The following is a 25,322-nucleotide window of genomic DNA, read 5'->3' as shown; positions in this document are numbered from 1 at the left end:
TGTTACAAGTTAGTCAAACACGTAAGCAGGGCCAGTGCATGGGGTGAGGTGACAAGGCAGTCACCTCAGGCAGCACTTTAGTCAGGGCAGCTTTGTCCTGTAACCTCTTTTTTAATGGTAGGAAATAGCAATACAAAAAAGTTAGGTATGAACCTGAAGAATTACACACACATTCAGTGCCTTAGTTACAGTATATAATCCCTTTAAAAATGGTGAGGAAAAGTTTCAGATTTGATATAACGCAGTTCGCAGCACCATTGCAAGCATCTGAGAATATCAAAAAGTGCATGCCAACCCATGGTAATGGTGGTCATTTTCAAGATACATCTGCAACATTAATAAAGAATAATGTGTGATACAAAGGCAACCTTATAAACATAAATTGTAGCTACATAAAGGCTTTTTTTTGCTTTAACAGCCCAGGATGTCTGTAAACTGGTCAGCACACGATGGACAGTGCTCAAAGTTGCTTTCAATGGAATTATTATTGCTGAATATGTCTCTCAGAAAGTTAATTGTTTGTGGTGTGACATTTTGGAAGACATGTAGTAACTGCTTTTTCTGTTTCACATTTCTGTAAAAAAGTATCGAATCTGTGTCACAAGTAAAAAAAAACCATATCAAACGAATAAGGTAATACACATAATAGTTTTGAAGGGTAGCTCAGTATTTATTCCATCAGCTGTCAAGGTGGCTAACAATAATAAATATAGCAGCATTATAATTTCTTTTTGTTTTTTTTTTTTAACTTTGCAGACCCATAAATGGAATATCACTGAAGTATAATTATTATTTCTTACATTTATCCTTGATTCCTTTTTGCATTATTTACATACATTAGCAACAACAGGGTAATGTTATTATCCAATGAATTCACAATGTCAGTTTTTGAAAAATAGAGGACAGGATTTGCAAAGTTTTAATGCTAGTTTTAATGTAAGCCGCCCATTTAAGAGATGCTTATATAATATTTTGAATGAAATCCATCTTTAGCAGTCAATTTAAAGTCTACAGTTGCAGTCCTGTTTAATTTGACTTTGCCATGTCTGTGTCTCCTATTCTGCACCAGTTTGAGGATTATTATTTTGATTATCATTGATGGAATATTATCTGCCTGTTGTAGCCTACAGTTTTTACCTCCTCCCCCAAATGCACATGATAGGTCGATGCACAGTCATATCACATTGTTTATATTCTACCATTTTGTAAAGTTTGTTAATTTCTGGAATCTATTTAAGGTGTAAGTCACAACCGATGCCTGTTAAAATTCTTGCAAGTTTGCTTCGCTCCTTTTAGATCTCAGGAAGGAGTTTCAAATGAAGAATGATGTTTAGACAAGCATGCTGGAAAGGTTTCATATTAAACATTTGAATTGTATTTATTTGTATTTTATTGTTTTAAAGTTTATCTTTGATTTTTGTATATTTTCTCTTAAAGTAAAGCTTTTTTTCCATAGAATCTTTCACTGTATCATGAAGCATGTATAGCAAGCAACACCTAAGAGTATGGTGTAAAGCCTAGTAAGGATAAATCCCACATTCTAGGGTTGGCAGTTAAAAGGCAGCACAAATGGATTCTTTAACACTCCAGCATGTTCGTTTGTAAGTAAATAAGACTGACTGAATTCTATAACATGACAATATTAATACCGACACCACTACTAAGACGCATTTGGAAAAAAGAAGCCGACTCCTGTGTCAACCTTGAAAACTCACAAAGGACTTGCTACTGGACTAGCTGGTAGTTTCTGTTTTTTTTTTACTTACTTTATGTACCCTAAAATTACCTTCAGAATTCATCCTGCCTGAAAAGCTCATTGCACTGCTTTGTTTAATTCTTCTTCTAGAGCTGAGTCCAGACTTATGCAGTTTTCACTCCATCAACATCCATGTCTGCTAAATGATACTGACTGTGGGCTGGTGTTGCACTGTATGTCGGCCAGTTACTACCAGAAATGTAACCATACATATATTTACTGCATTGAGGTGCTGGTCATCATGATCATAAACTGACAAGCTCTAGAAAGACACAATGCATGCCATCAGGATCTGTCAATCTTCTAATATTTATTTTCTACCTTTGAAATTAGTTTTAAATGAGCACATTGAATGCAGTGCTTTTCATAGCATCATTGCAAGTCTTGTTTATGAAGCATACAACACAAGGCAACACAAGATAACAAAGTAGAATATAAATATTTAAATAAAAGATTTTTGTAGCATGTGGTTTAAAAGTATGAAACATTGTTGGTGTAAACCATTTAAAGCCAAACAGTACTGGGCACCATAAACAATATGGTTTCTTATCTTGAAAACCTCTGGGATGCATGATCATTTCAAAATGGATATTATTTACCGATTAGTATTTTACTCTGTCTCTGTTTAGCTATTTTTGAAATGATACTAAATAATCTGTCCTTATGTCTTTTGTCCATATGTAATAACAAAATAACAGTTTCAGGTCCACTTAATCGAATTCAGGGTCACAGGTCAAAGCGTATCCAAGAGAAGGACCAGTGCTGGATGGAGTGGTAGTCCATTGCAGGGCTCATCACTCATGTATTCACAAAAGGACCACTTTATTGTCATCTGCTAGTCTAATATGTACATCGTTTGGAGGTATGAGGAAAAACTCACATAAATCCCAGAAAGAACATGAAAGCTCCACACAGAGACCATGCACAGGATATTATCACTGTATTTAAAGTGGGAGGGAGTGAATCTAACATTTATTTATTGATTTGTAAAACAGCCGTGTGAACTAGGTTTTGGAAATATGGTGTTAAATTAAATATTTAACTTCAGATGATCTATATGTGAAACTGCACTGCACTTAACAATTTACCTCAGTAACTTTAATTAAAATGATGTATGTGGAACCTCACACACAACAATGCACAGAATACTAGGTTTTATTTATTTATTTTCATTTTTTTTCAATGTGTCTTAATAGTTACACAAACAAATCACAAAAATATTAGATCAGGTTAGATCAGATTTACCTTTATTGTTATTGACCATAGTACAAATACCATGATGACAAAATGCAGATTTGCATTTAACCAGAAGAGCAAATACAGTATATGTTGTTATATGTGGTGGCATTGCTTAGCTGATAAGTTTTTATTTCTCAGTGTGTGCCCCAAAATGAGAGTCTATTTTATTCCATAAAAATCCTAAAAGGAAATAGGCAGATTAGGAGACCTGCCAGATTTGTTTTAGAGGTGTGAAACTCTTAGAATAAACAATTCACTAATGTCAATTTGAGTCAAGGAATATTCATCATTAAAGAAAAAAGGCACACCTTTAGTACAAAAAAGAACATATGAATATTTCCATGTAATGGACTCTCATTCCAGGGTGGAGGCCAGCAAGGACATGAGGAAACACAGGCACTCATGCATATAAACCTTTCATTCATTTTTCTAAATAAAAACATCTGCCTTCCCCAGGCAGCTAAAAGGAAACATGAAAAAATATTTTTCCACTGACAGCTCTATTTTAGGTATTTCTAGCCTTTCAAAGGCCACAAATTATATCTCATTCCCTCTAATTAGGAAGAAGATGTGTCAGTAAACAAGATTAAAATATTTGTATCATAACCTTCCACTGTTCCACCCAGGGCTGGGAATTTGTTGACATGCTGTTTGATCACACTTTCAGCTTTACTGTCTTTTAAACCAATTTTATAATGATTACAATCTGAGTGCACACCAAATGACACGTACCAATTCAAATTTTAGCTATATCTTAATAACAACAAAATTGAGCAAACAAAGGAGCAATATTTTTGCAAAAGCTTACCAGGATGCAAGTAAAAATAAAAACTGACCAGTACAAATCTGACTTGTCATAATGATCAGCATTGTGAGGTAGAGAAAGAAATGAGCACACAGTGTTAAAAGCCATGCCAAGCTCTAATGCTGTCAGAATGTAGTTTGAGCTAGGCCCCATACTCCATTTTGTTCATCCTTTCAGGTTTCTAATGCTGTGTCCTATTTATCTCGGAGGAGCTAGGAATGACGTTACACCCGGGTTGACTGCACTAAAATGTGCGGAAAGCCAATATGGATGTGTTCAGGAAAACCTTTGTTAAGATTGCTCCATTGAAATAAATATTGATAAGAAGGCATTAAGCGGTACTTGGTGTATCCAAACATTGTAGCAACATTTCCACACATAGAGGTTGGAGAGCACTGTGTGTATGACTGATTTAATGAGATGAAAGTAGACAGAAGTACCAATAAACAGTATAATACTACAGCTTTCTACAGTTTGTGGTATACATCAACATTTTGTTGTCATGATCTGAAGCTGGACAAACTTGGACTCGAGAGACCAGCCCCAAGTTTCCAAGGTTTGAGTAGTGAGAAAAGCGGTATATAAATGCAAAGAATTAAGGTGTGAAACTTATTTTGAGGTTTATTTTGTGTTTCCTTATTTTTATTTTAGCAACAGGGCTGTCATGCTGCCCCCATTTTGAGGAGGTGATATTTAATTTCAGCAGCCATCTTTGTGGTGGCTTTATTCACCATTTTTGATCATGTGACCCTGACTTTATGACATGTAATATCATCATTGCCAGCATATGTAAAGATGACAGCGTAGCCCCTGATTATCCTAGTTTTTGGTCTTTCAAAACAAATCTTTGCTATGTTCTTTGGACTTCACTTAGTCAGTGATTTTTTTCTTGGTTAGTCTGGCTGCTGAATTCTTATCAGAGTTTCAACTATAATTCTTTCTTTGTCTCAAAAAGCTGCTTAGTTTGCTGACATTGTTAGCTTTACTAGTTTTGCTCTCAGCCTGTCCTTGACTCTGAACTTCTTCTCCCTCTGTTTAACTCTTTTAAACTCCTGGGGCCTCATGCATAACGCCATGCGTAGAATTCGCACTATAACATGACGTAAGCACAAAAGCCGAAATGTGCTTATGCACAGAAAAATCCAGATGCAGGAATCTGTATATACTCCAACTTCCACGTACTTCCGCTACATAAATCCCAGTCAGCGTGAAAAGTAACGCTCGTGCACGCGCCTTTATGTCCCGCCCCAACTCCTCCCAGAATTACGTCTCTTTGAATATGCAAATCAATATAAATCGCCCTTAAGCTCAGCCTTCTGTGAAAAGACAATGGGAAAAGCATGGGGGAAAATATAAGAATTGCAGCGAATACCAAGTGGAGGCAAAGGAAAAACATACTCTTTGTTTACTTAAGCCGTGGTATAATCAACAAAAGGAAGTTGATCGAGTGACATAACGTGTTGGAGAAACTTGAAAGCTCAAATATCAAAGTCGCAGTGAAAAGGCGAGTCGTAGCCCACCGTCTGAGTGTCATATGAAAGCTTATTAGGGTACAGAGAAAAAAAAGGCAGAGAAAGAATCGGTGGCTCCTTCGCCTGCCAATGTCAATATAGTATCTTATGCATGGTGGATGGCCACGTCTGTTGTGGACACTGCTCATGACACAAGGGTTTAACTTTTGTCGAAATTTGCTGCTGCGTTTTACCTGTATAATTTAACTAGCAGAACACCCACGCTTCGCAGCGGAGAAGTAGTGTGTAAAAGAAGTTATGAAAAAGAAAAGGAAAAATTTTAAAAATAACGTAACATGATTGTTAATGTAATTGTTTTGTCATTGATATGAGTGTTGTTGTCATATCTATTTATATATATATATAAATATAGCAAAATACCCGCGCTTGGCAGCGAAGAAGTAAAAAGAATAGGAAACATTTTAATAATAACGTAACATGTCATAAGTGTTGCTGGCACATATATATATATATATATATATATATATATATATATATATATATATATATATATATTTATATATATATACATACATGTGTACATATATACACACACACATATACTATGGGGTGCCAAACAGGTAAATACATTGATTTTCTGAATATATAAAGTCGGCGTCGGAATATATAAAGTCAAAACTTGAACATATAAAGTCATTCCCGAATATATAAAGTCAAAACTTGAATATATAAAGTCAGTGCTGGAATATATAAAGTCAAAACTTGAATATATAAAGTCAGCGTCAGAATATATAAAGTCATTCCTGATTATATAAAGTCAACATCGGAGTATATAAACTCATTCCTGAATATATAAAGTCAAAATATATTGATTGAAACGACTCTGAACTGAACTAAGTTAACAAAAACGTATTCAGAAAAATAAATTAAAAAAACACTGGTTAATATTTTGAAAATGATGCATGTGCCCTGCCCAGGATTGGTTCCTGCCTTGCGCCCAGTGTTGGCTGGGATTGGCTCCAGCAGATCCCTGTGACCCTGTGGTCGGATTCAACGGGTTGGGAAATGGATGGATATTCCAGCGCTGACTTTGTATATTCCGACGCTGACATTATATATTGAAGTTTTGACTTTATATATTCCAGCGCTTACTTTATATATTCCGACGCTGACTTTATATATTCAAGATTTGACTTTATATATTCTAGCGCTTACTTTATATATTCAAGTTTTGACTTTATATATTCAGAAATGACTTTATATATACAAGTTTTGACTTTATATAGTTAAATTTAGTCATCATTGCATAACTTTTTCTTTACCATAGAAATTTAAAGACTAAATTCAACTTCCATTCCTACCAAATATATTTCTGGCGACTAAATAGAACCTACTTATATCCAAATATGAGCTATTGAGCTGTCGCATGCCTGCCTGAATAAGTCATCCTTGCTTTGCTCTCACTTTTTTACCGTTCATTTAATCATGGCTAGTGGCGGAAAATTTATAAAATGGAAGGATTACACTGAGTATGGCTTTACCAAAACAATTATTGATGGCGAATCGATTATTCATAAAGATTCAATTGGTGATCTGTTTTTCTGTGTTAACCTCATATTTTTTCATACTTCTTCTTAAACCAAGGGGGTGCGAGGGTAAAATGAATCGGGAAGCGCTGATCAATGTAATCGGTGTACCAGGAAATCATGCATTGACAGAAGTTCCCCTTTGCTTGGAATTGAAAATGTGATTAAATGCATTATTTTTTAACGCATTATGGAGCACATGCATCGAATCTTCTCAGCTGTGCTTGTGCTAAGAAAAGGAAACATTTTAAAAATAACGTAACACGATTGTCAATGTAACCTTTTGTAAGTAGTGCCTGGAGGATTCAGTGTGAAGAAACTCTAGAGACAGCGTGTGTATTAACTTGTGGATTTTTCTGTGAGTATTTGGTAGCAGTGTCACAAAGTCACTTCCGTAAGACTGCGTTAGCTGCGGAGCTCAGCTCAGAGCGAAATGAGGTAAATGGGAGGGGAGATGATGACGTGACTCCCCCACCTGCCTTAGCTGTCAATCCCCCACAAACACAGTCTCTCGGAATTTGCATAAGCACAGCCCTTCACCTGCAATTTTAACTTAGTTACAAAGTGATCAAAACTCTTGTTTATATCCTGCGTCCTCTCATTAAACTTGTATCCCGCATTACCCGTGGGCATGACAAATGCCAGCGGCAGCGTGTCTATGAACTTAATTTAAACTTTAAGTTTACACCGTGCTTTGTTTCCGAAGTAGCAGCACTCATGAATATGGTTGTATATGTCACTCGCTCGCTTCTTATTGTTTCGCTGCCTTCTCAATTATATAATGCATGTTTTCTTCAGCGCTTTTTGGAGCTCTTCCTGGTTTTCTACGTACTGCGTTGACAGTCAGTTCACGTGATTACGTGGGAGGCGTGATGATGTCACACGAAACTTTGCCCCCCACGGCTTCCGCGCTCAACTCCATTACAGTATATGGAGACAAATAGCTTCCAGTTATGACCATTACGCGTAGAATTTCGAAATGAAACCTGCCCAAGTAAGGTAAGGAAGCTGTAAGGAATTATCCTGCCAAATTTCAGCCTTCTACCTACACGGGAAGTCAGAGAATTAGTGATGTGTCAGTGAGTGAGTGAGTGAGTGAGTCAGTCAGTCAGTCAGTCAGTCAGTGAGGGCTTTGCCTTTTATTAGTATAGATAAACATATTTTGCTGCATTTCATCTTAAAAATGATATCGTCATCATATGTAAATACGCGCTTTATAAAGTGGCTCAGGTTGTGCAATATTATAACTGTAGTTTACAGTGAGGTAATTGTACTTATAAGTACAAACAGTTCTACAAAGAGCAATTGATTGAGTGCGTTTATAGTTCTTGGGATGAAACTTTCTGAACCGTGAGGTCCGTACAGGAAAGGCTTTTAAACGTTTTGCCGTGGCAGAGACAGCGTGTGCTTAATTCCGTATACCGATAATTCTCTTTCCGATCAGCTGCTGCTGTGATTCACACTCAGATACAGTGATATAAATACCTCGAGTGGTGCAGTGAGAGTAATATGGAAAAAGATGATCCGCTGTGGCAACTCCTAACGGGAGCAGCTGAAAGAAGAAGAAGAAGAAGAAGAAGAAGGTGCAGTGAGAGTAACAATGGTATTTGGAATACTATGGCTATTCCCTGGACCATTACATTGTTATAAGTTAATTACAATCAGATGCATTACACTAATAAACAATATGTGGTTAATTTCAGTGTATTTATAAAGCCGCGTCAGGAAAATAAAGAGTAACCATACAGGAACAGTAGCATTGCTTTGACGCTGGGTGCCGCCAGTCTGCAAAACCGAGTGGAGAACTTGCGTATGACAAGGTATGAGGTACCGTGGAAAAGTGCGTGACTTTATACCAAGTGTAGGTTTTATACATCGCGATTTGAACGTGGACAAGTTCTTACGCAACATTTTTGTGTGTACGCACCGTTTATACATGAGGCCCCTGGTCACATTATTCACAATAATTTTGCCACAAATTCCCAGCCGGCTTACTCTTAAGCAATTCTAGTTTAGTTTGCTCCATTTTTAGAGTTTTGGTATTTCACTTACTCTTCTGTGGCATGTGGTCCATGGCGCTGCCTTGCTGACATGTGGAAGTGGCCCGATTGTCTCATTATCAGCCTGGGGCTTCAATTAAGTGATCGCACCTGCAACCACTCCCCAGCAAAGGGGAGCAAAGGATAAGAAAGAAAATAAAAACAAGGAGAAGAACGAAAGGGAGATTTGAGGTTAAAGGAAGGAGTGTGAAACAGGCAGGAGGCAAGCAAGAGCCGATGCCAGAGCGAGCAAAAGAGAGAGAATGAGTGAGCTCAAGTGTGAGAGAAGACAGACAGCAATAAGGTGGTGAGCCATGGAGAAAGCATATGGCCGGCACTCTGAGTTGCGGTGGTAGATCATCCAGCTGAGTGATTCAGAGAGCTGGAGTGACCTGGAGATGTGTTGTTCACCGAATAAGTCTGAGAAGGCAGTGGGAGTGGGCGACAGAAGTTTGGATGGGGACTCTTTCTGTATCCATGGACAGGAAGGACACAAGCCTGGGTCCGGATTGGGGGCTCTGCTGTTGAGCCTTGGAAACAGTAGGGACCGTGACCTGTTGACTGCAGGATGATGGAAGGCTGTGTTTGTCGGGTAGGCATCTCCTTAGCTGCAAGGTCCGTTTTGGATAAGCTGAGGAAATGTCAGTTAACGGAAGGCAACAGGGTTCATGTTGCCTGCAATTGTTTTTAACTTCGTTTTAATGGATTGACTGATTTTAACCTCCACTAGCATCTCTATTTTATTGGATTATTTGTTGAACGTTTTGGCACTGCACTTATTGAGTACTTGTTTTTGTTGGAATGTTTAAATAAAAGCACTAGAGCACTTTTTCACCATCCCCTTGCTTTTTATGTGTTTGTCCTCATCTGCTGGCTCATCCAGTCATGACTATTGACATTTTAGGTTGAAGAGGCTCCCAAAGCTGAAGTGGGCGGATAGAACAGAACCACACTGCCACATCTTCTACTTACCATTTTGGATTCTGAAGATATAACTTTCTTTTGTATGTTCTTTTCACTGTATTTTAATCTTTCCTTTATTATTGAACCTGGTCTGTATTTTGCCCTGTAATATTATTTAGATGTGTTCAGACTTGTTTCCTTTTACTTTTGGTTTGTTCAGTTCTCATTCTTTTGTATCAAGAAGTTTTAGGTGCCTGTTTCGTTTTTTTCTAGCCTTTTATTATTTAGTCTCTCTTTGTTCTTGTATTTAAATAAGATTAATTTTTAATTGATTCTATCACCTTACCCTCTTTGGGTGACTATAATGGTGATTGGTCCCCTTGTAGTTTAAAATTTAGTAGTAACAGTTTTAAAGAAACAACCACATGAAAAACAGAAAAGATAATCATTTAAGGGTATTTTTGTCATGCTCACAAGACCTTATTTCTTTCACCTGATGTGTGCAGCTGGCATATGCACGTCCCTAGTTTAACTAATCCCTAATCAGTAAAACTACTGAAACTAAATGAACAAAAGGAATAAGGCATACAATAAACATGTCAAAGGAATGAAAAAGACCAGCAAAAGTATTGCAGATAAAGGGCAAAAAAACCCAACAACTAGCATACATGACAAGTCCAAATTAATTGGACTGCTGAATTATTTTAAAGTCCTTTTGGAAGTCTAACAAAAATATGTCTTATTCTGTCTTTCTTTCTAAAGTACTGACTTTGATGTGAAAACCATAGTCTTCTACTTTATTTCTGACTGAAGATTGCAGAGAATTAATATGTTTATTGAGGAACAGTTTCCAAAATGATTTAACAGCGTTGCACTTTCCATTATATTCATTAACATATGAAATCTTCAAACTGTAATGTTTCATGAGTTACCAAATAACTAACTTTTTGAAAAACAAAAAAGTCAGACCTTTACATATTTGCAATTCAGAACAACAGACTATTACTATGAACTTGTACAAACAACAAATATTCTTTTAAAATGATTTTACTATTACATTCAAACTACATTAAAGTGTTTGACATGTTATATAGATTTTAATATGGTATTGTGATAATATGGAAAACAACATTTATCCTGAGAATTCCATTCTAGTAGTGTCTACCATAAGCACAGTAAGAAGGAGCATGCTGTGCATAATTGAATCATTAGCTGTTAACCTCAGTTCTTATAAAAGCTTTAGAATTATGATTACTGGAGTCTGGCGCTGAATTAAAAAAAAATAAAGCCTACAACGACTTTAGATATTGGGAAATATCCCTACTGGCACATTAGGATGGCATCATTTAAATTCCAGAGAACCAAACATTTTCCCATTCTGTATCTGCAGGCAAACATCATTTCACTTAGAATGAAAACCATTCATTCAATCAAATGTTTTTTCTTCAGTCAGCACAAAATGTTTAATGCATCCCAATTAGTGGTGGTTTTGTTTTACTGGACAATTATTAAAAGTATTTTTGCTTCATATGTAATGGTTTTAATTTCAAATAAATTACAAAATAAACTGCAAAAATATGCTTGCACAGCACTGAAGATGATAGAACTTAATCCACACTGCATACAGGAATTGCTATAGACACATCTTGGTTCAGGTAACGGACAAACAATATAATGAAAGAGCACACTCACTCAAACAGCAAACTTTCCCAGTTAACACAAACTGGAAAATAATACAGATCATTTCAAACAAGAATCATTTGCCGCGATGGGTAATCGAAAGCAAACCCATATGGGCAATCGGCTCTAGGGCCCTCAAGAAAGTTAACAGCACAATTTGTAAGCATAAACAAAATCTAACCCCACATTGTTCATTTGACTTTAGGGAGGACAGTCTCAGTTGGAGTAAACTAGTGACTTATTTTTTCATTTTAGTGTAGGGTCCATTAACTCAGGATTTACTGTATTTGTGTTTTATTATTGAATTCACTGTGTGTATAGGCCTTTGTGTTTTTGTAAATTATTGCTGTTTGATTTATCTAGCATATGTTATCAACTCAGCTAGTAAAATGAAGTTATAATATTATATTTGATGTCATATAAATACAAATAAAAATTGGCATTTAGTTGAATGGCACACTTTCATTTGAAGTGCCTGCAGCTGGGGTTGGGGAGGGTGAGCTGAGGGAAACATAGACTTGGGATCCATTCCTGAGTAAAAGGAATTTATTGTGTAAAGTGTAAAGATATAATATTGTCTGTTTCTGTAGTTTCCTGAGGTAATTGAGTAGTGTATATTGTGCTATCACTTACTGTTTGCAGTATTTATGAGTATAACATCAAGACTGATTTCTAGTTTCCATGTGGCGCAGCAAAAAAGACTTTCAATCAAATGTTAATGAGTGGTGCAGATTGAAACCCTGAAATGTACAACTGGAAGCACTGCCTGTGCTCCATTTGTAAACAACTATACTAGGCTCCTGCACTGCAGAACGCCTTGGGATAGGGCTCATTACATGAAGTCATTCCATAAAATACAGATTTTTTTACTTAAACATCTGATTTTTATTGGGGAGGGTGTGATACCTAGCACTGCAATCTCATAGATCCAATATCATGGGTGAGAATCTTGGAACTATCTGTGGTCTGTAAGGACTATGCAAGTTCTCCCTGTGTTTGCTTCAATGTTTCTCTGGTTACTCTGGTTTTCCTCCATATTCCAAAGACGTGCATTTGAATAATTGCCACTTCAGGTCAATTCAATCTGTTCTTATCTATGGCTCTTTACTGACTACAGACACAGAGTGCTTGCTGTTATTTACAACTATAATACGATAACGCTACAATATAATATGATAACAGTTACAAATTGATACAACATTTACAAATAATTATACAGTAAAACAAATTAAATCTCAATGATTGATATAAACAGCAATAACAATACAAATTCCTGAGAGGCATTATTATTTAAATATGGCCAGTGGACTGTGGAAAAGAATAAAGCAAAAAATTTCTTGGAGAAAAGCCTCTTGGGTGTTCTAGGATAGTTCTTATTAGGCAAAGCCATTATTCTTAAGATTTAGGCCAACTGGCTGCCCTGCCCGGCATTCTACAATATCTTAAGTATGAAATTCACATCTGTAACTATACTACAATGAGAAACAAATACATGCACACTTAATCCCAAAGGTGTCCAATATCTATGATTCAATACATACTGTTGGGTTAAGCTTTGGTCTCCCATAATCCTGAACTAAATTAGGCATTTTTTGAGAAAAAATGTTATATATTAATAGTGAGCATGGATAGGGCAGTGTACCTCAAGAACTATAGCTGTGCCTGTTAAATGAATGATTTTCTTTCCTTTTTTATATTTTTTCTTTCTGTCAGCAGCAGCTTATTTTAACCTTAGGGCTGTTTCTAATGACAGGGAGTAAAACCCAGTGACTTAAAGAGGCAAACCACTAGGCTGTAACTTGAAATTCCATCGTGAGCAACCAAGCGTCCCAGAGACAGATACTTTTTCTGCATGCATTCATCTGTAAACTTTCCAAAATAATGATAACTTATTTTGATTTGGATGAGGCGATTAGTACACAGACACCATGGTTACAACTGATAGTACAGCATTCCACTCTGTTCTTGGCCTGACACTGTCTGACACTGTGAGTCTGCTTGGTCTCCCAGTGTCCACGTGGATACTGCAATTGTTCATGTAATGTTAACTGGCAATTTAAAATTGGCAAAGTCTGAATGAGTGTGGGTAGGTGCACGAGTGTGTCCTGTAATGAGTTGACCTCTAATTTAAGTCTTTTCCCTGACATACCGGTTAAGATAGACCCTAGCTTCTCACAATGCAGTAATGAAAAAAGCAGGTTCACAAAAAAAGATGGATGGATGAGATTTTGATTCTTGCTGTGGAATTCAAGCACAGCTGCTAGAGGCCCACTGCACCATTCATGCATAAACGCTGTATGACAAGCTAGCATCAATGCATAGTTTTCAAGGTGCGTGATGTTAAAGCTGAACAAGTCTCTACACTTATTTGGAATCTCATAAAGGATATCCAGAGAGAAATCAATATTAATTAATGTAAATATTTGATCATTCTCGACACATACTTTTGAGCTGGAGAGTTTGGAACAACTTCATGCACGTAGATCCCACTGCTAACATCTGGAAAATCAGCATTCTGTTGCTTTAGTTCTTCCAGTAGACTAAAAAAACAGATATGATATTTGAGGAAGATATCATAGATAACACAATGCTTTCAACAGAGTAAAAACAAATGTTAACTTTAACTTTTCTGCAGTGGCCATCATTCTGAATGCTGGCATGTCTGTGCAATAGTATGAGCCATGGTCAATTTATCCCTGAGAAATTTGCATTTGAAATCCTCCTTGCACGATGTTTCCATTCTGCTTTCCTTGTGTTTTAATGGCTAACTGATTTTTCTCCTTTCTTCATTCACTTCTTTCAATGTTCCACTTTGTTTTTTTCAAATCTTCTGGTTATTGAATTTTTTTCTGCCAATTACATAAGCTGTTGAATTTACACTGGTGAATTGCAGTGAATTATTTTAGTCTACTAATATTTATCTAACATGTTAAGGTGTGTAAAATAAGTAATAATACAATTACAAATAGATTAGTAGAACAGTTGTGACATGACATAAATGGTTTACATGGGGAGAGTGAAAGAGAGTGGCAGACTGTTTAGAAAAGGATCAGAATGTGGTAGTTTACCCTACCCAGCAGGCTGAGCTGCTATTCATAGGCAGGTTTTAATCCACTTAGAAGAAAAGCGAGCGAAGAGCACAGAAGAGAGGTGTTTCAATGCCAATGAATGTGTATCCTTAGAAACTGCCTGAATGTACTGAAAGCCAACAGGTGGTAAATTTCATTGTTATGTGCGGTGTACAGTATCCTTCCGCACAAGGATCTCCTTTATTATGGCACATACTATATGTTCCTGTCTATTTTTATTTGACTGCCCTTTCCTCTTCTTTTAAGATGTGGGACACCGACAACCAGAGAACAAATATCTCAGGCCTTTTAGATATGCATAGTGGCATACAGCAAGTCTTTAGTTGCCATTAAGCTAATGTAGCTGAAGCTCAGGAAAGCAAGCTGGACTAGACACACAGGGAGGCAGCACTACTTAGTTACCATCATTTTGGAGTTTGAAGAAATTACCCTATGTGCAAATAAAATGTTATATAAAAGAGCAGGATTAGTGTAAGAAGCAATAGTTCAATGGATAAAGGAGGAGTATCCAAGAAAATTGGGAGACAATGAAAAAACAGGGGCATAATGAAAATGGAGAAGCAGACAAACCGCCCCATGCTAGTTACACATCCAGACATGACATAAAACGTTACTTATGTGTTATTTTTCTCCTCATGGGTTAAGTATGCCTGTGTTTACAGCAAAAAACATTTGTTTGGAAATTTGGTGGTCGAGTATGGTTTTGTTAAAATATTTTTTTATGCGCAGACAGTGGTCATATAGCTAACAAAGAAAGTGTCTATAAGAGTACCACATGCCTAGGCAGTCCTGAAAATACAGGCCCTGAGTTAGTTTAAAGTATGGAAGCAGATTATTGATGGCAAGGCAGAAAGAAGTACAGAAAAGGTGAAACGCCTAGTAGGTATTTGAAAACACCCTAAGAGCAGCCAAAAATATATTAGATGGTCTGGAAAAACTGCTGAAAATAGGTATAATCTATCTGTAAAAAGAGAATAAGAGAATGTCTACAGAAAGAATAAACTCACCGATAACTGCAAATTCAACAGCTTTACATGATGGGGTACTTCATTCTTAAAATATTCCATCAAATATGAGTTGACTGTCATTGAGTGCAATACAATATTTATATGATTGAAGCAATATTATTCTTTTGAATTATTTTGAAGAAAACTTGATTAAAAAAAACTTCTCTACCTGAATCTTCACTTCTTGCACTTTTCTATGCATCTACAGTGCATCCAGAAAGTATTCACAGCGCATCACTTTTTCCACATTTTGTTATGTTGCAGCCTTATTCCAAAATGGATTAAATTCATTTTTTCCTCAGAATACTACACACAACACCTCATAATGACAACGTGAAAAAAGTTTACTTGAGGTTTTTGCAAATTTATTAAAAATAAAAAAAATTGAGAAAGAACATGTACATAACTATTCATAGCCTTTTCCATAAAGCTCAAAATTGAGCTCAGGTGTATCCTGTATCCCCTGATCATCCTTGAGATGTTTCTGTAGCTTAATTGGAGTCCCCCTGTGGTAAATTCAGTTGATTGGACATGATATGGAAAGGCACACACCTATCTATATAAGGTCCCACAGTTGACAGTTCATGTCAGAGCACAAACCAAACATGAAGTCAAAGGAATTGTCTGTAGACCTCTGAGACAGGATTGTCTCGAGGCACAAATCTGGGGAAGGTTACAGAAAAAGTTCTGCTGCTTTGATGGTCCCAATGAGCACAGTGGCCTCCATCATCCGTAAGTGGAAGAAGTTCGAAACCACCAGGACTCTTCCTAGAGCTGGCCAGCCATCTAAACTGAGTGATCGGGGGAGAAGCGCCTTAGTCAGGGAGGTGACCAAGAACCCGATGGTCACTCTGTCAGAGCTCCAGAGGTCCTCTGTGGAGAGAGGAGAACCTTCCAGAAGGACAACCATCTCTGCAGCAATCCACCAATCAGGCCTGTATGGTAGAGGAAGCCACTCCTTAGTAAAAGGCACATGGCAGCCCACCTGGAGTTTGCCAAAAGGCACCTGAAGGACTCTCAGACCATGAGAAACAAAATTCTCTTGTCTGATAAGACAAAGATTGAACTCTGGTGTGAATGCCAGGCGTCACGTTTGGAGAAAACCAGGCACCGCTCATCACCAGGCCAATACCATCCCTAAAGTGAAGCATGGTGGTGGCAGCATCATGCTGTGGGTATGTTTTTCAGTGGTAGGAACTGGGAGACTAGTCAGGATAAAGGGAAAGATGACTGCAGCAATGTACAGAGACATTCTGGATGAAAACCTGCTCCAGAGCGCTCTTGACCTCAGACTGGGGTGACGGTTCATTCAGCAGGACAACTACCCTAAGCACACAGCCAAGAGCCCAGACTTGAATCCGACTGAACATCTCTGGAGAGATCTTAAAACGGCTGTGCACCAACGCTTCCCATCCAACCTGATGGAGCTTGAGAGGTGCTGCAAAGAGGAATGGGCGAAACTGGCCAAGGATAGGTGTGCCAAGCTTATGGCATCATATTCAAAAAGACTTGAGGCTGTAATTGCTGCCAAAGGTGCATCGACAAAATATTGAGCAAAGGCTGTGAATACTTATGTACATGTGCTTTCTCAGTTTTTTTATTTTTAATAAATTTGCAAAAACCTCAAGTAAACTATTTTCATGTTGTCATTATGGGGTGTTGTGTGTAGAATTCTGAGGAATAAAATGAATTTAATCCATTTTGGAATAAGGCTGTAACATAACAAAATGTGGAAAAAGTGATGCATTGTGAATACTTTCCGGATGCACTGTACACATGCATAATATTAGGTGAACCTCCTAAGATAATAACATGAGTTCAGATGTTTGCTGAAATAAGTTGTGAAATTAAATGTGATTCTGAAATTAAAAAATGAGGTGCCACTATTATAAATAAGCGTGTGAATCTAACAACATGTTTCAAAAGGAAAAGGCTACTCAGGGGAGCTTGATTCATACATTTCTGTTGCTTTTTTAAAACTATCCAATAAAAAATTATATGGTGCACTTTTCTGCACCTGGTTTTATATAAAGCTATTTACTGAGTAAAAAGGCACCTTTAAACATAATATACAATTTACTCCAAATCATCTTTCATTTACTAGATGGTGCCATACTCTCTTCTGACTAAGAATGAAAATATTTTCAGTTTTTAGAATATTTAATCCAATACAGTATATACATATATCCAATATGAAATTCTCTAAGCACACCTATGGGCCTATATAATGGATGTGGTGCAGTATACTGTGTTCTACCCTTTTAACACAACCATAGTTTGATTTGGAAGAACAAGCCATGCTGTATGGATCAGGTAACAGTCAATTAAAATACACTAAATTATTTTTGACTATGTCTCCATTTCCTTAAAATTAGTGCCAATTTCCACAAAAGCAATCTTTGGAACTCTACTGTTGAAATTTCAAATACTGGCCTACTATAGGACTCCAAAAAAGTCAGTCTGAGCTGAACAGAATGAGAAACCCATTTTTAAGATAAACAAGGATATCTTGGGGAGGGATCTTGCTTTGAGGCTATCTAGCTGCAAAATAGAATAGATTCAGTTTTTGATTTGGAATGTTTTTGGCATTCATGTAGAACTCACTAGGAGCTTCAAAATCCAACTGTAACATAGTAGGAAGCAACAGACCAGGCTTGTTTTTATAGTATGTATAAAGTAAATGTCACTGATCAAGGACAGGAATTTATAAATCTTCACAGAGTAAATACTGTACAGGGATAATTAAATCTAATACACTTTTACATACTGATGAGAAACCACTGAAGTCTTAAAGAGAATAATAATATTTTGCAAAAGAGATGGCTACTTACACAGGGGTAATAGTAATCATTCGTATGCCGATGAAACGTTTCTTCACAGCTTTAACGTCTGCAAATGTACATATATATACAGTATATGTTTATTTTTGTTACAATATGTGTAGATACTTCAACCTAAATCCCTAAATGTCTAAAAATAAGCAACAAATATTTCATGCAGTTAGTGTGGATTAAGCTTCTTGCACATAAACTCAGTTATTTTTTTACTGTAAAAATTTTGAACAGCTAAACGTATTTCTAAATCACAATAATACTCCTAATCTAATTATTGTCTTAATGTTATTAAACCAATTGCCAAAATACTAAAAAGCACACAGCAGAGCCTTAATAAGCAATAATTAGGAAGCAAACAATGCATATGATCTTTTCAGCTCTTCTAGCTTACCAACAAATGTAATGAGGTGCTGCTGCACAGCTAAAATTGATGATTAAATACATAAACATAGTACCATTTATATGTACCCTGGGATTAATATTTATGATTCAGAAATCATATCTAACTTCAGACTCACATGTACAGTAGATGACACACTAAGTTGTGTTTTATTAATACTCAATTTCCATTCACATATTTCATAAAATTACCATTTCAACACTCAAAACGACATCCATTTATTAAAAGTTAAATATCATCTGAGATTATAATGACTCATGATATTTATTTTTAGGTTTCTGAAAATGCAAAATGCTTATTAAAGGCAGCATTTACTGCACTATTAACGTGTGCATTGAAAAGAGACAATGGAGTTAAAGCTGGAATGGTGAGTGTGTTGCTATATTTCTTTATAAGTTTTTATTTTTAGCACAAAGATTAGAGTATCAACAAAAGTGATCAAGTAGACACCAAATGAAGTTTGGATTTCTGGAAAGATTTTTATAACAAAAAGAAAGGGACAAAGGGTTAATATCAAAAGGACCAAGATCCTGAAAGGAGATACAATGGAGTTGTTTTTCTGATTGACTGGAGTTACACATATGCTTCATGAATTTACTGGCACAACAGAAAACTATGTCAGCCTTTTGTCATGTTGATCTTTTGGGCACAGGCTTAAAAATGTAATAAAAATCAGCAAAGAACCACAACATTCAAACTAAAGTACAGGGTCACAAGCGAGTCAACCGACAACAGTCACTAGTGAGTCATGGGGCTCAAATCCCAATCTGTCCCAGGAGAGTTTGCGAAATTGGCTTTGTGCTGCTTACCAGATGTGAAGTTAGTGAGAGATCTAAGGTTAATGTGATCACATAAAAGAGAAATATCACAATAACTATTCTCTAAATATTCACATCTGACTAAAATAATTATATTAAGAATTAGCTTTGTTGATTCATGCTCAGAAAAAAAATGAATATTAATAGGCTTTTAAAGCTGCTGTGCATTTCTTTTACATGGAGGAACCCATCTCACAAATGTAACTAGTCACAATGTCAGCACAAAATGTGATTTACTGTATATTTATGCAGATTTGAGGAGTATTATCTTGTTGAGAGAACTATATTTTTGTAATCTACAGGTTCAGCAGAGTGTCAATCTGCATTTCAGAATGTTTCCTCATGGAGCACCACACATTTCATCATCCACTTCAACATGTGATTTCTTAAGCACATAATGGCTAATTTAATTACTTATACCAGAAGGAAGAGAGATGAGAGTATGTGGAGTGATTTGATGATAATAATACTATCCTTTATTCAATGGAAGAAATTCCACCATCAAGTCAATTTTACAAGTTGTAAATTTGCATAATTGCAGAAACCCAGGATCAAAATATGTGACAGCGTGTATATCACTAACAAATGTGCATACAACAAAGATGCTTGATCACTGAACATTTTAATGTTTTATAAAATATCTACAGCCAGTTAATTAAAGCAGAGATGCTATAAAATACCTTGGTTTAGTAGAAAATGTTATTGTTATTACAGTAACAGTATGTAGAAGAGGCCTTTTGCAAGCTAAATTACTTACTGAAAATCAAACAGTGAGTTGAAGGCTGAACTAGCAGTGTGATAGGTTAAAGTTTAATACCTGCACTGAAGCTTTAACATGTAGTGCACACAATATATATATTTTGCCGGGGTCATTACCTGGCCGGGATGCCTGGAAGGACCGGAAAAGGACAATAGTAGCTTCCGGGTCACGAGAGCAACTGCCTTGGACTAGTAAAGGACCATGGGAAAGGAGAAAAAGGGTTCTGGCCTCTTTGGACCCATGGCCACCGCCAGGGGGCGCCTCAAACGTCTTCGGACCTGGAGAACTGTCATTTCCGCCACACCAGTCAAGATAGAGGATGAACCTGCCAGGGCAAAGGGCAGCACTTCCGCCACACTAGGAAGTACTGTCGGAAGATCGTTTCCAGCCACCTGGAATGCATCCAGGCGGGAATAAAAGGTGCCGCCTCCTAACAGTCGGGGAGCTAGAGTCGGGAGAGGGAGCAGGACGAGCTCCTAGGAGGAGATTGGCGGCCAAAAACATTGACAGTAGCCCAAGAACAGGAATGATTAGTGTTGAGCACACTGTGTGTGATTTGGGACTGTGTTTATTTATGTTTAATAAACGTGTGACTTTTATAAAGATGTGGTTTCCGACTGGCGGTGTCCGGGCAAGTCTCACAATATATATATTACATATAGTAAAAGATAGCCTGGCTGCAGGCAGACACACAGACCCAGAATGTCCAGAACACACACTTTTATTTAATTTTCAATGTCCTGCACACAATACTGTGCTCCAACATCCAACTGCACTTAATCCTTTCTTCTGCCACCTCTACTCCTCACTTGCAACCTTGTCTTCTGCCTCCTGACTCTCGCTTCTGAATGGAGTGAGGCGGCCTCCTTTATAGTGCACCCGGAAGTGCTCCAGGTGTCCCATGATTAACCTCCGGCAGCACATCCGGTTGTGGTGGAAGTGCTGCATAAGAACCCTGCTCCTCTTCCGGCAGCACCTCCAGGTGTGGCGGAAGTGCTGTATGTCCAGACTCTCGAGCTGTCCAGGTGCCCCCTGGTGATGACCAAGGACCCCCAGCAGGTTGAGCTGCCAAGCTCCAAATCTGTGGCCCCAATGTAAACCCAAGGAACTGCCCTCTCATGTCTTGGGGGAGGTACTCCTGGTAGTGCTCCCAGTCCTTTATAGTCCTTGACCCGGAAGTACTTCTGATCCCTCAGTCCATGTGATTATCCAGCACTTCCGGGTCAGGTAAAAAAATCATTTTTTCTTCAACCCGGAAGTACATTATTTCTTCTGTTCACATGACTGGGACGTACTTCCGGGCTGTGGGGAAAATAGTCCTTGATCCTCCCTGCAGCGTCCTCTGGCAGCCACCATGATATCCAGTAGGGCTGTGAATAAACAGCTGTTATTTGGGGCACCTCCATGCTGCAGGGAGGGCTCCATCTGGCAGCCTGGGGGTATTGGTCAGGATGAATGGCCGGCCATATACCACAGTACGCCCCCCTCCGCAAAGAACCGTGGTTTTAAGCATCCAGCCCTGTGAGGGTCGTCTTCCTCCAGGAGGGACTTCTGGTCAGACCTTGGCTATTCCTTGTGAAGTATTCCCTGGAGAACCTATGGGGAATATTATAACAGTGATCCACTTTATCCCCCACTCTCCAGGGACAATTTCGACAAATGTGGCCTGGCTGGCGGCATTCATAACACAGCCTTTGTCCTCCTGGAATTCTCCCTCTGCGATGCTGGAAACAATCTGGGAAGGCAGGCTCTGCCCCTTTTCCTGCTGAGGAGGGTTCCACAGACACCTTTCGCTATTATCTCCCTTTTCTAATTTATCAGGAGACCCCTGTTTCTTTTTTGGGATCTCCTTTTTAATCTGGGGCTTGTCCACAGTTTGGGTCTCTCTATGGGAAAGAGGGAGCCCTTTTACAGTCTGCACCCCATTCGACCTGTAAATAACCGGCCCCACTGTCATTAGGTTCGCTTCGTTCCGGGAGACAGCACTATCCAGCTGCTCCGGTTCAACCGATCCTTCCAATGGACGCTCGGTCATTACACCACATTTCTTTGTAGGGCACGCAGCTACTTGGCGCCCGCTATTTATTAATCATGGGCCCGTATCGCTCTGTGTCCCTGTATTATGTACGGTACGGGTCTCGCTTACCTGTACCACTGAATCGATTAATATGGGAGGCTCCTGACCAAGGTAATCCTCCACCTTTTTCAAAGGCGCTTAGGCCGCCGCTCTCAGTTCTCCAATGATCTTCTTGATCGCCGTCAGCATCTGTAAGAAACTCCGTATGGTCTTGATTAAGTTCTCGAGTTCCCGCACGTCTACAATGTTATTTAATTCGGCCGGAGGCAGGCTCAATTCATCATTATTCCTATCTGCCGGACAGGAGCCAATGAGTACACCTGCTCCTGGCACATGCTCTGACGGGCTTCGCAAGGGTTTCTGGGATTTGGAGTTCTCTTTTGCTGAGGATCAGGTTGCCATCTTTGGCTGACTCCGATCTGCCTGTATTCATTTGTTGGCAGACCGACCAGCCATTTCTCTGCACTCCTTACCTTCACATGGGGTGAGCGGTGCTTCAATCGCCTTCCCCTTCCCCTTCGGAAAGTCTAAGTCCGTTTTCTTGAGGGTGAAGTTAAAAGCAGCAGGACGCGGACTTTCTCCTTCCCACAAACCATTGGGGTAGTTCACGTGGTCCTCGCCAGCACCCAACATGCGGAAGTCCGTTTTGCTCTTTGGCTCAAACAAGAGCACACCACCGTCTTCAGAAGTTTCTCCTGCCTCCCGCAGAGCCTCTGGATGACCTTCTCCGAGGTATGTGCATGGTACAAAATGAGTTATTTTAAATATGTTACAATTTAATCATGGGCACATACATTGTGGTAGTTGTTTTCCTCCGGAGGCTTTTCCCGACTTGTGTGGCTACTCCGTGGCTCATTCCGAGCATCAACCCTGATAAGCGTGGACCCTCTGCTGGCGCTGGCGCTCTGCTTTGCCTTCTTCTTCCCCATTACAGACTTGGTGAACGTGGGTTCAGACAATTTATTCTGCATGTCCTGACGCTGTCTTCTTGAGATTCTCTGTCCACAGAAATTTTTCCCCAGGTCCTCTGCCAAACCGACGGCCACAGCATCCTGCCGGCTACGCCACTGTCACAGATAGGGGGTGCTATCGTCCCCTTGAACCCTCGGACCAGACGCCAAACACCAGATAAAAGTCCAAATATTTATTTTCGGACAATAATAAAGTGCACAAAGCACCCTCCACTCCACGATACTCATAAACAATACAATAATTCTCCAATACTCAATACAATCCTCCACTCCCAGATGCGTTGTTCTCTTCCTTCCAACTCAGCTCGCCTGTCTGGGATCTCCCACAGTCCTTTATAGTCCTTGACTTGGAAGTACTTCTGATCCCTCAGTCCATGTGATTATCCAGCACTTCCGGGTCAGGTAAAAAAGTTCTTTTTTCTTCAACCCGGAGAAACTTCCGGGCTGTAGGGAAAATAGTCCTTGATGCTCCCTGCAGCGTCCTCTAGTGGCCCCCATGGTATCCAGCAGGGCTGTGAATAAACACTCCATTGTCCATGATTCCCTGCTGGTATTCGGGGCACCTCCATACTGCAGGGAGGGCTCCAACTGGTGGCTGGGGGTATTGGCCAGGATGAATGGCCGGCCATGTACCACAGTATATATATATATATATATATATATATATATATTGTGAACTTGAACCCGGACACAGGCAGACAGACATCGTTGGTTCCACCACACACTTGTTTTATTTACAATTCTATTTACAAATGAAAGTCACATGCACAAACCCCAGTGCCTCCAGCACCGATTCCCCCAATGTCCAGGCCTTACAATGCCTCTTTCTCTCTCTCTCTTCTGGCCGCCTCCAGTCCTCTCTCCAGCTCCGTCTCTCTGCCACCCGACTTCCGCCAATGACTGGAGGGAGGCGGCCCCTTATATACAGCTCCCGGATGAGCACCAGGTGTTCCCGGCATTCCTCCCGGCAGCTCTCCGGGTGTCTCCCAAACTCTTCCCCTCAGCACTTCCTGGTGTGGCGGAAGTGCTGGGCTCCAGGGTTCCTCAGGCACCTGGGCGCCGCCTGGCAGTGGACACGTGGCCCCCAACATAACCAGGACGGACGCCCCCTCGCGGTCTGGAGGAGGCACAAGCCCTCCTCTGGTCCTCCTGGCGCCCCAGCTGGGCTCCTGCCCGGCCGGGACCACATATATATATATATATATATATATATATATATATATATATATATATATACACATATATATATATATATATATATGGCTGTGCAAAGTATATTTTATTTCATAGCTATTTTCACAGTACTGTGACACTTTGTTTTGTTTATTAGTGCTGCCATCGTATGTGCCCCATTCTCAGAGCACCGATGCCATTTGTCGGGAGTGTGGTTTTGAACACTGTCTAATATTACAGATGCAATGCTTTAAATACTGGCATGACAGTTATTAAAGATAAAAAGAAAGAACTTTGTGGGTGTTTCTTCTTGAATTTTGATTATTCTAAACTTTAGCATTCCACTTCAAATGTATCTTTTAGCTGTTGTTTTGGCTTTGACGAAAGATTTAGTGTCTTTGGTTACCAGCCCGTTTGGGCTATTTATTCCTTCTCTTCTTATCCTTTGAGCAGAACAGAAACAAGGTCTAAAAAATCAAGCACCTTTAATTTCAGAGCCTACATAAAGTCTAGCAGCTCCTGTCTACCCTATGAGATGACTGGTCCACTAGCTCTTGTACAATTGTATTGTCCCTGCTGACCTTCAGTACCACAGCACTCTTCACTTCTCTAGGCTCAACTTACAATAAAAAAGGGATATACAGTATTGCAATTATACAACTAAATAAACTACACTGTAAATAAACAGTTTAAGGCATAAATATCCATTTTAT

The 25,322-nt window shown here is 38.8% G+C and overlaps 1 protein-coding gene across 4 annotated transcripts in view; it reads right to left on the bottom strand.

Moving 5' to 3' along the window:
• htra3a (HtrA serine peptidase 3a) overlaps positions 1–25,322 on the bottom strand; it is an 88,554-nt gene that overhangs the window by 27,431 nt on the left and 35,801 nt on the right. For 2 of the 4 annotated variants that reach the window (XM_039751613.1, XM_039751614.1), the window contains exons 7-8: positions 18,408–18,465; positions 13,925–14,020 (exon numbers count right to left, since the gene is read on the bottom strand). The exons of the other annotated variants lie outside the window; for them this stretch is intronic. In XM_039751613.1, the coding sequence (XP_039607547.1) occupies positions 13,925–14,020; positions 18,408–18,465 (154 nt within the window). The remainder of the gene's footprint in view (positions 1–13,924; positions 14,021–18,407; positions 18,466–25,322) is intronic. 4 annotated transcript variants of the gene reach the window in all.

This window comes from Polypterus senegalus, chromosome 4 (genome assembly GCF_016835505.1).
Source record: "Polypterus senegalus isolate Bchr_013 chromosome 4, ASM1683550v1, whole genome shotgun sequence".
Lineage (NCBI taxonomy): Eukaryota > Metazoa > Chordata > Cladistia > Polypteriformes > Polypteridae > Polypterus > Polypterus senegalus.
Note: the sequence above shows the minus strand (reverse complement) of the source record. Positions and strands in the feature narration are given on the sequence as shown.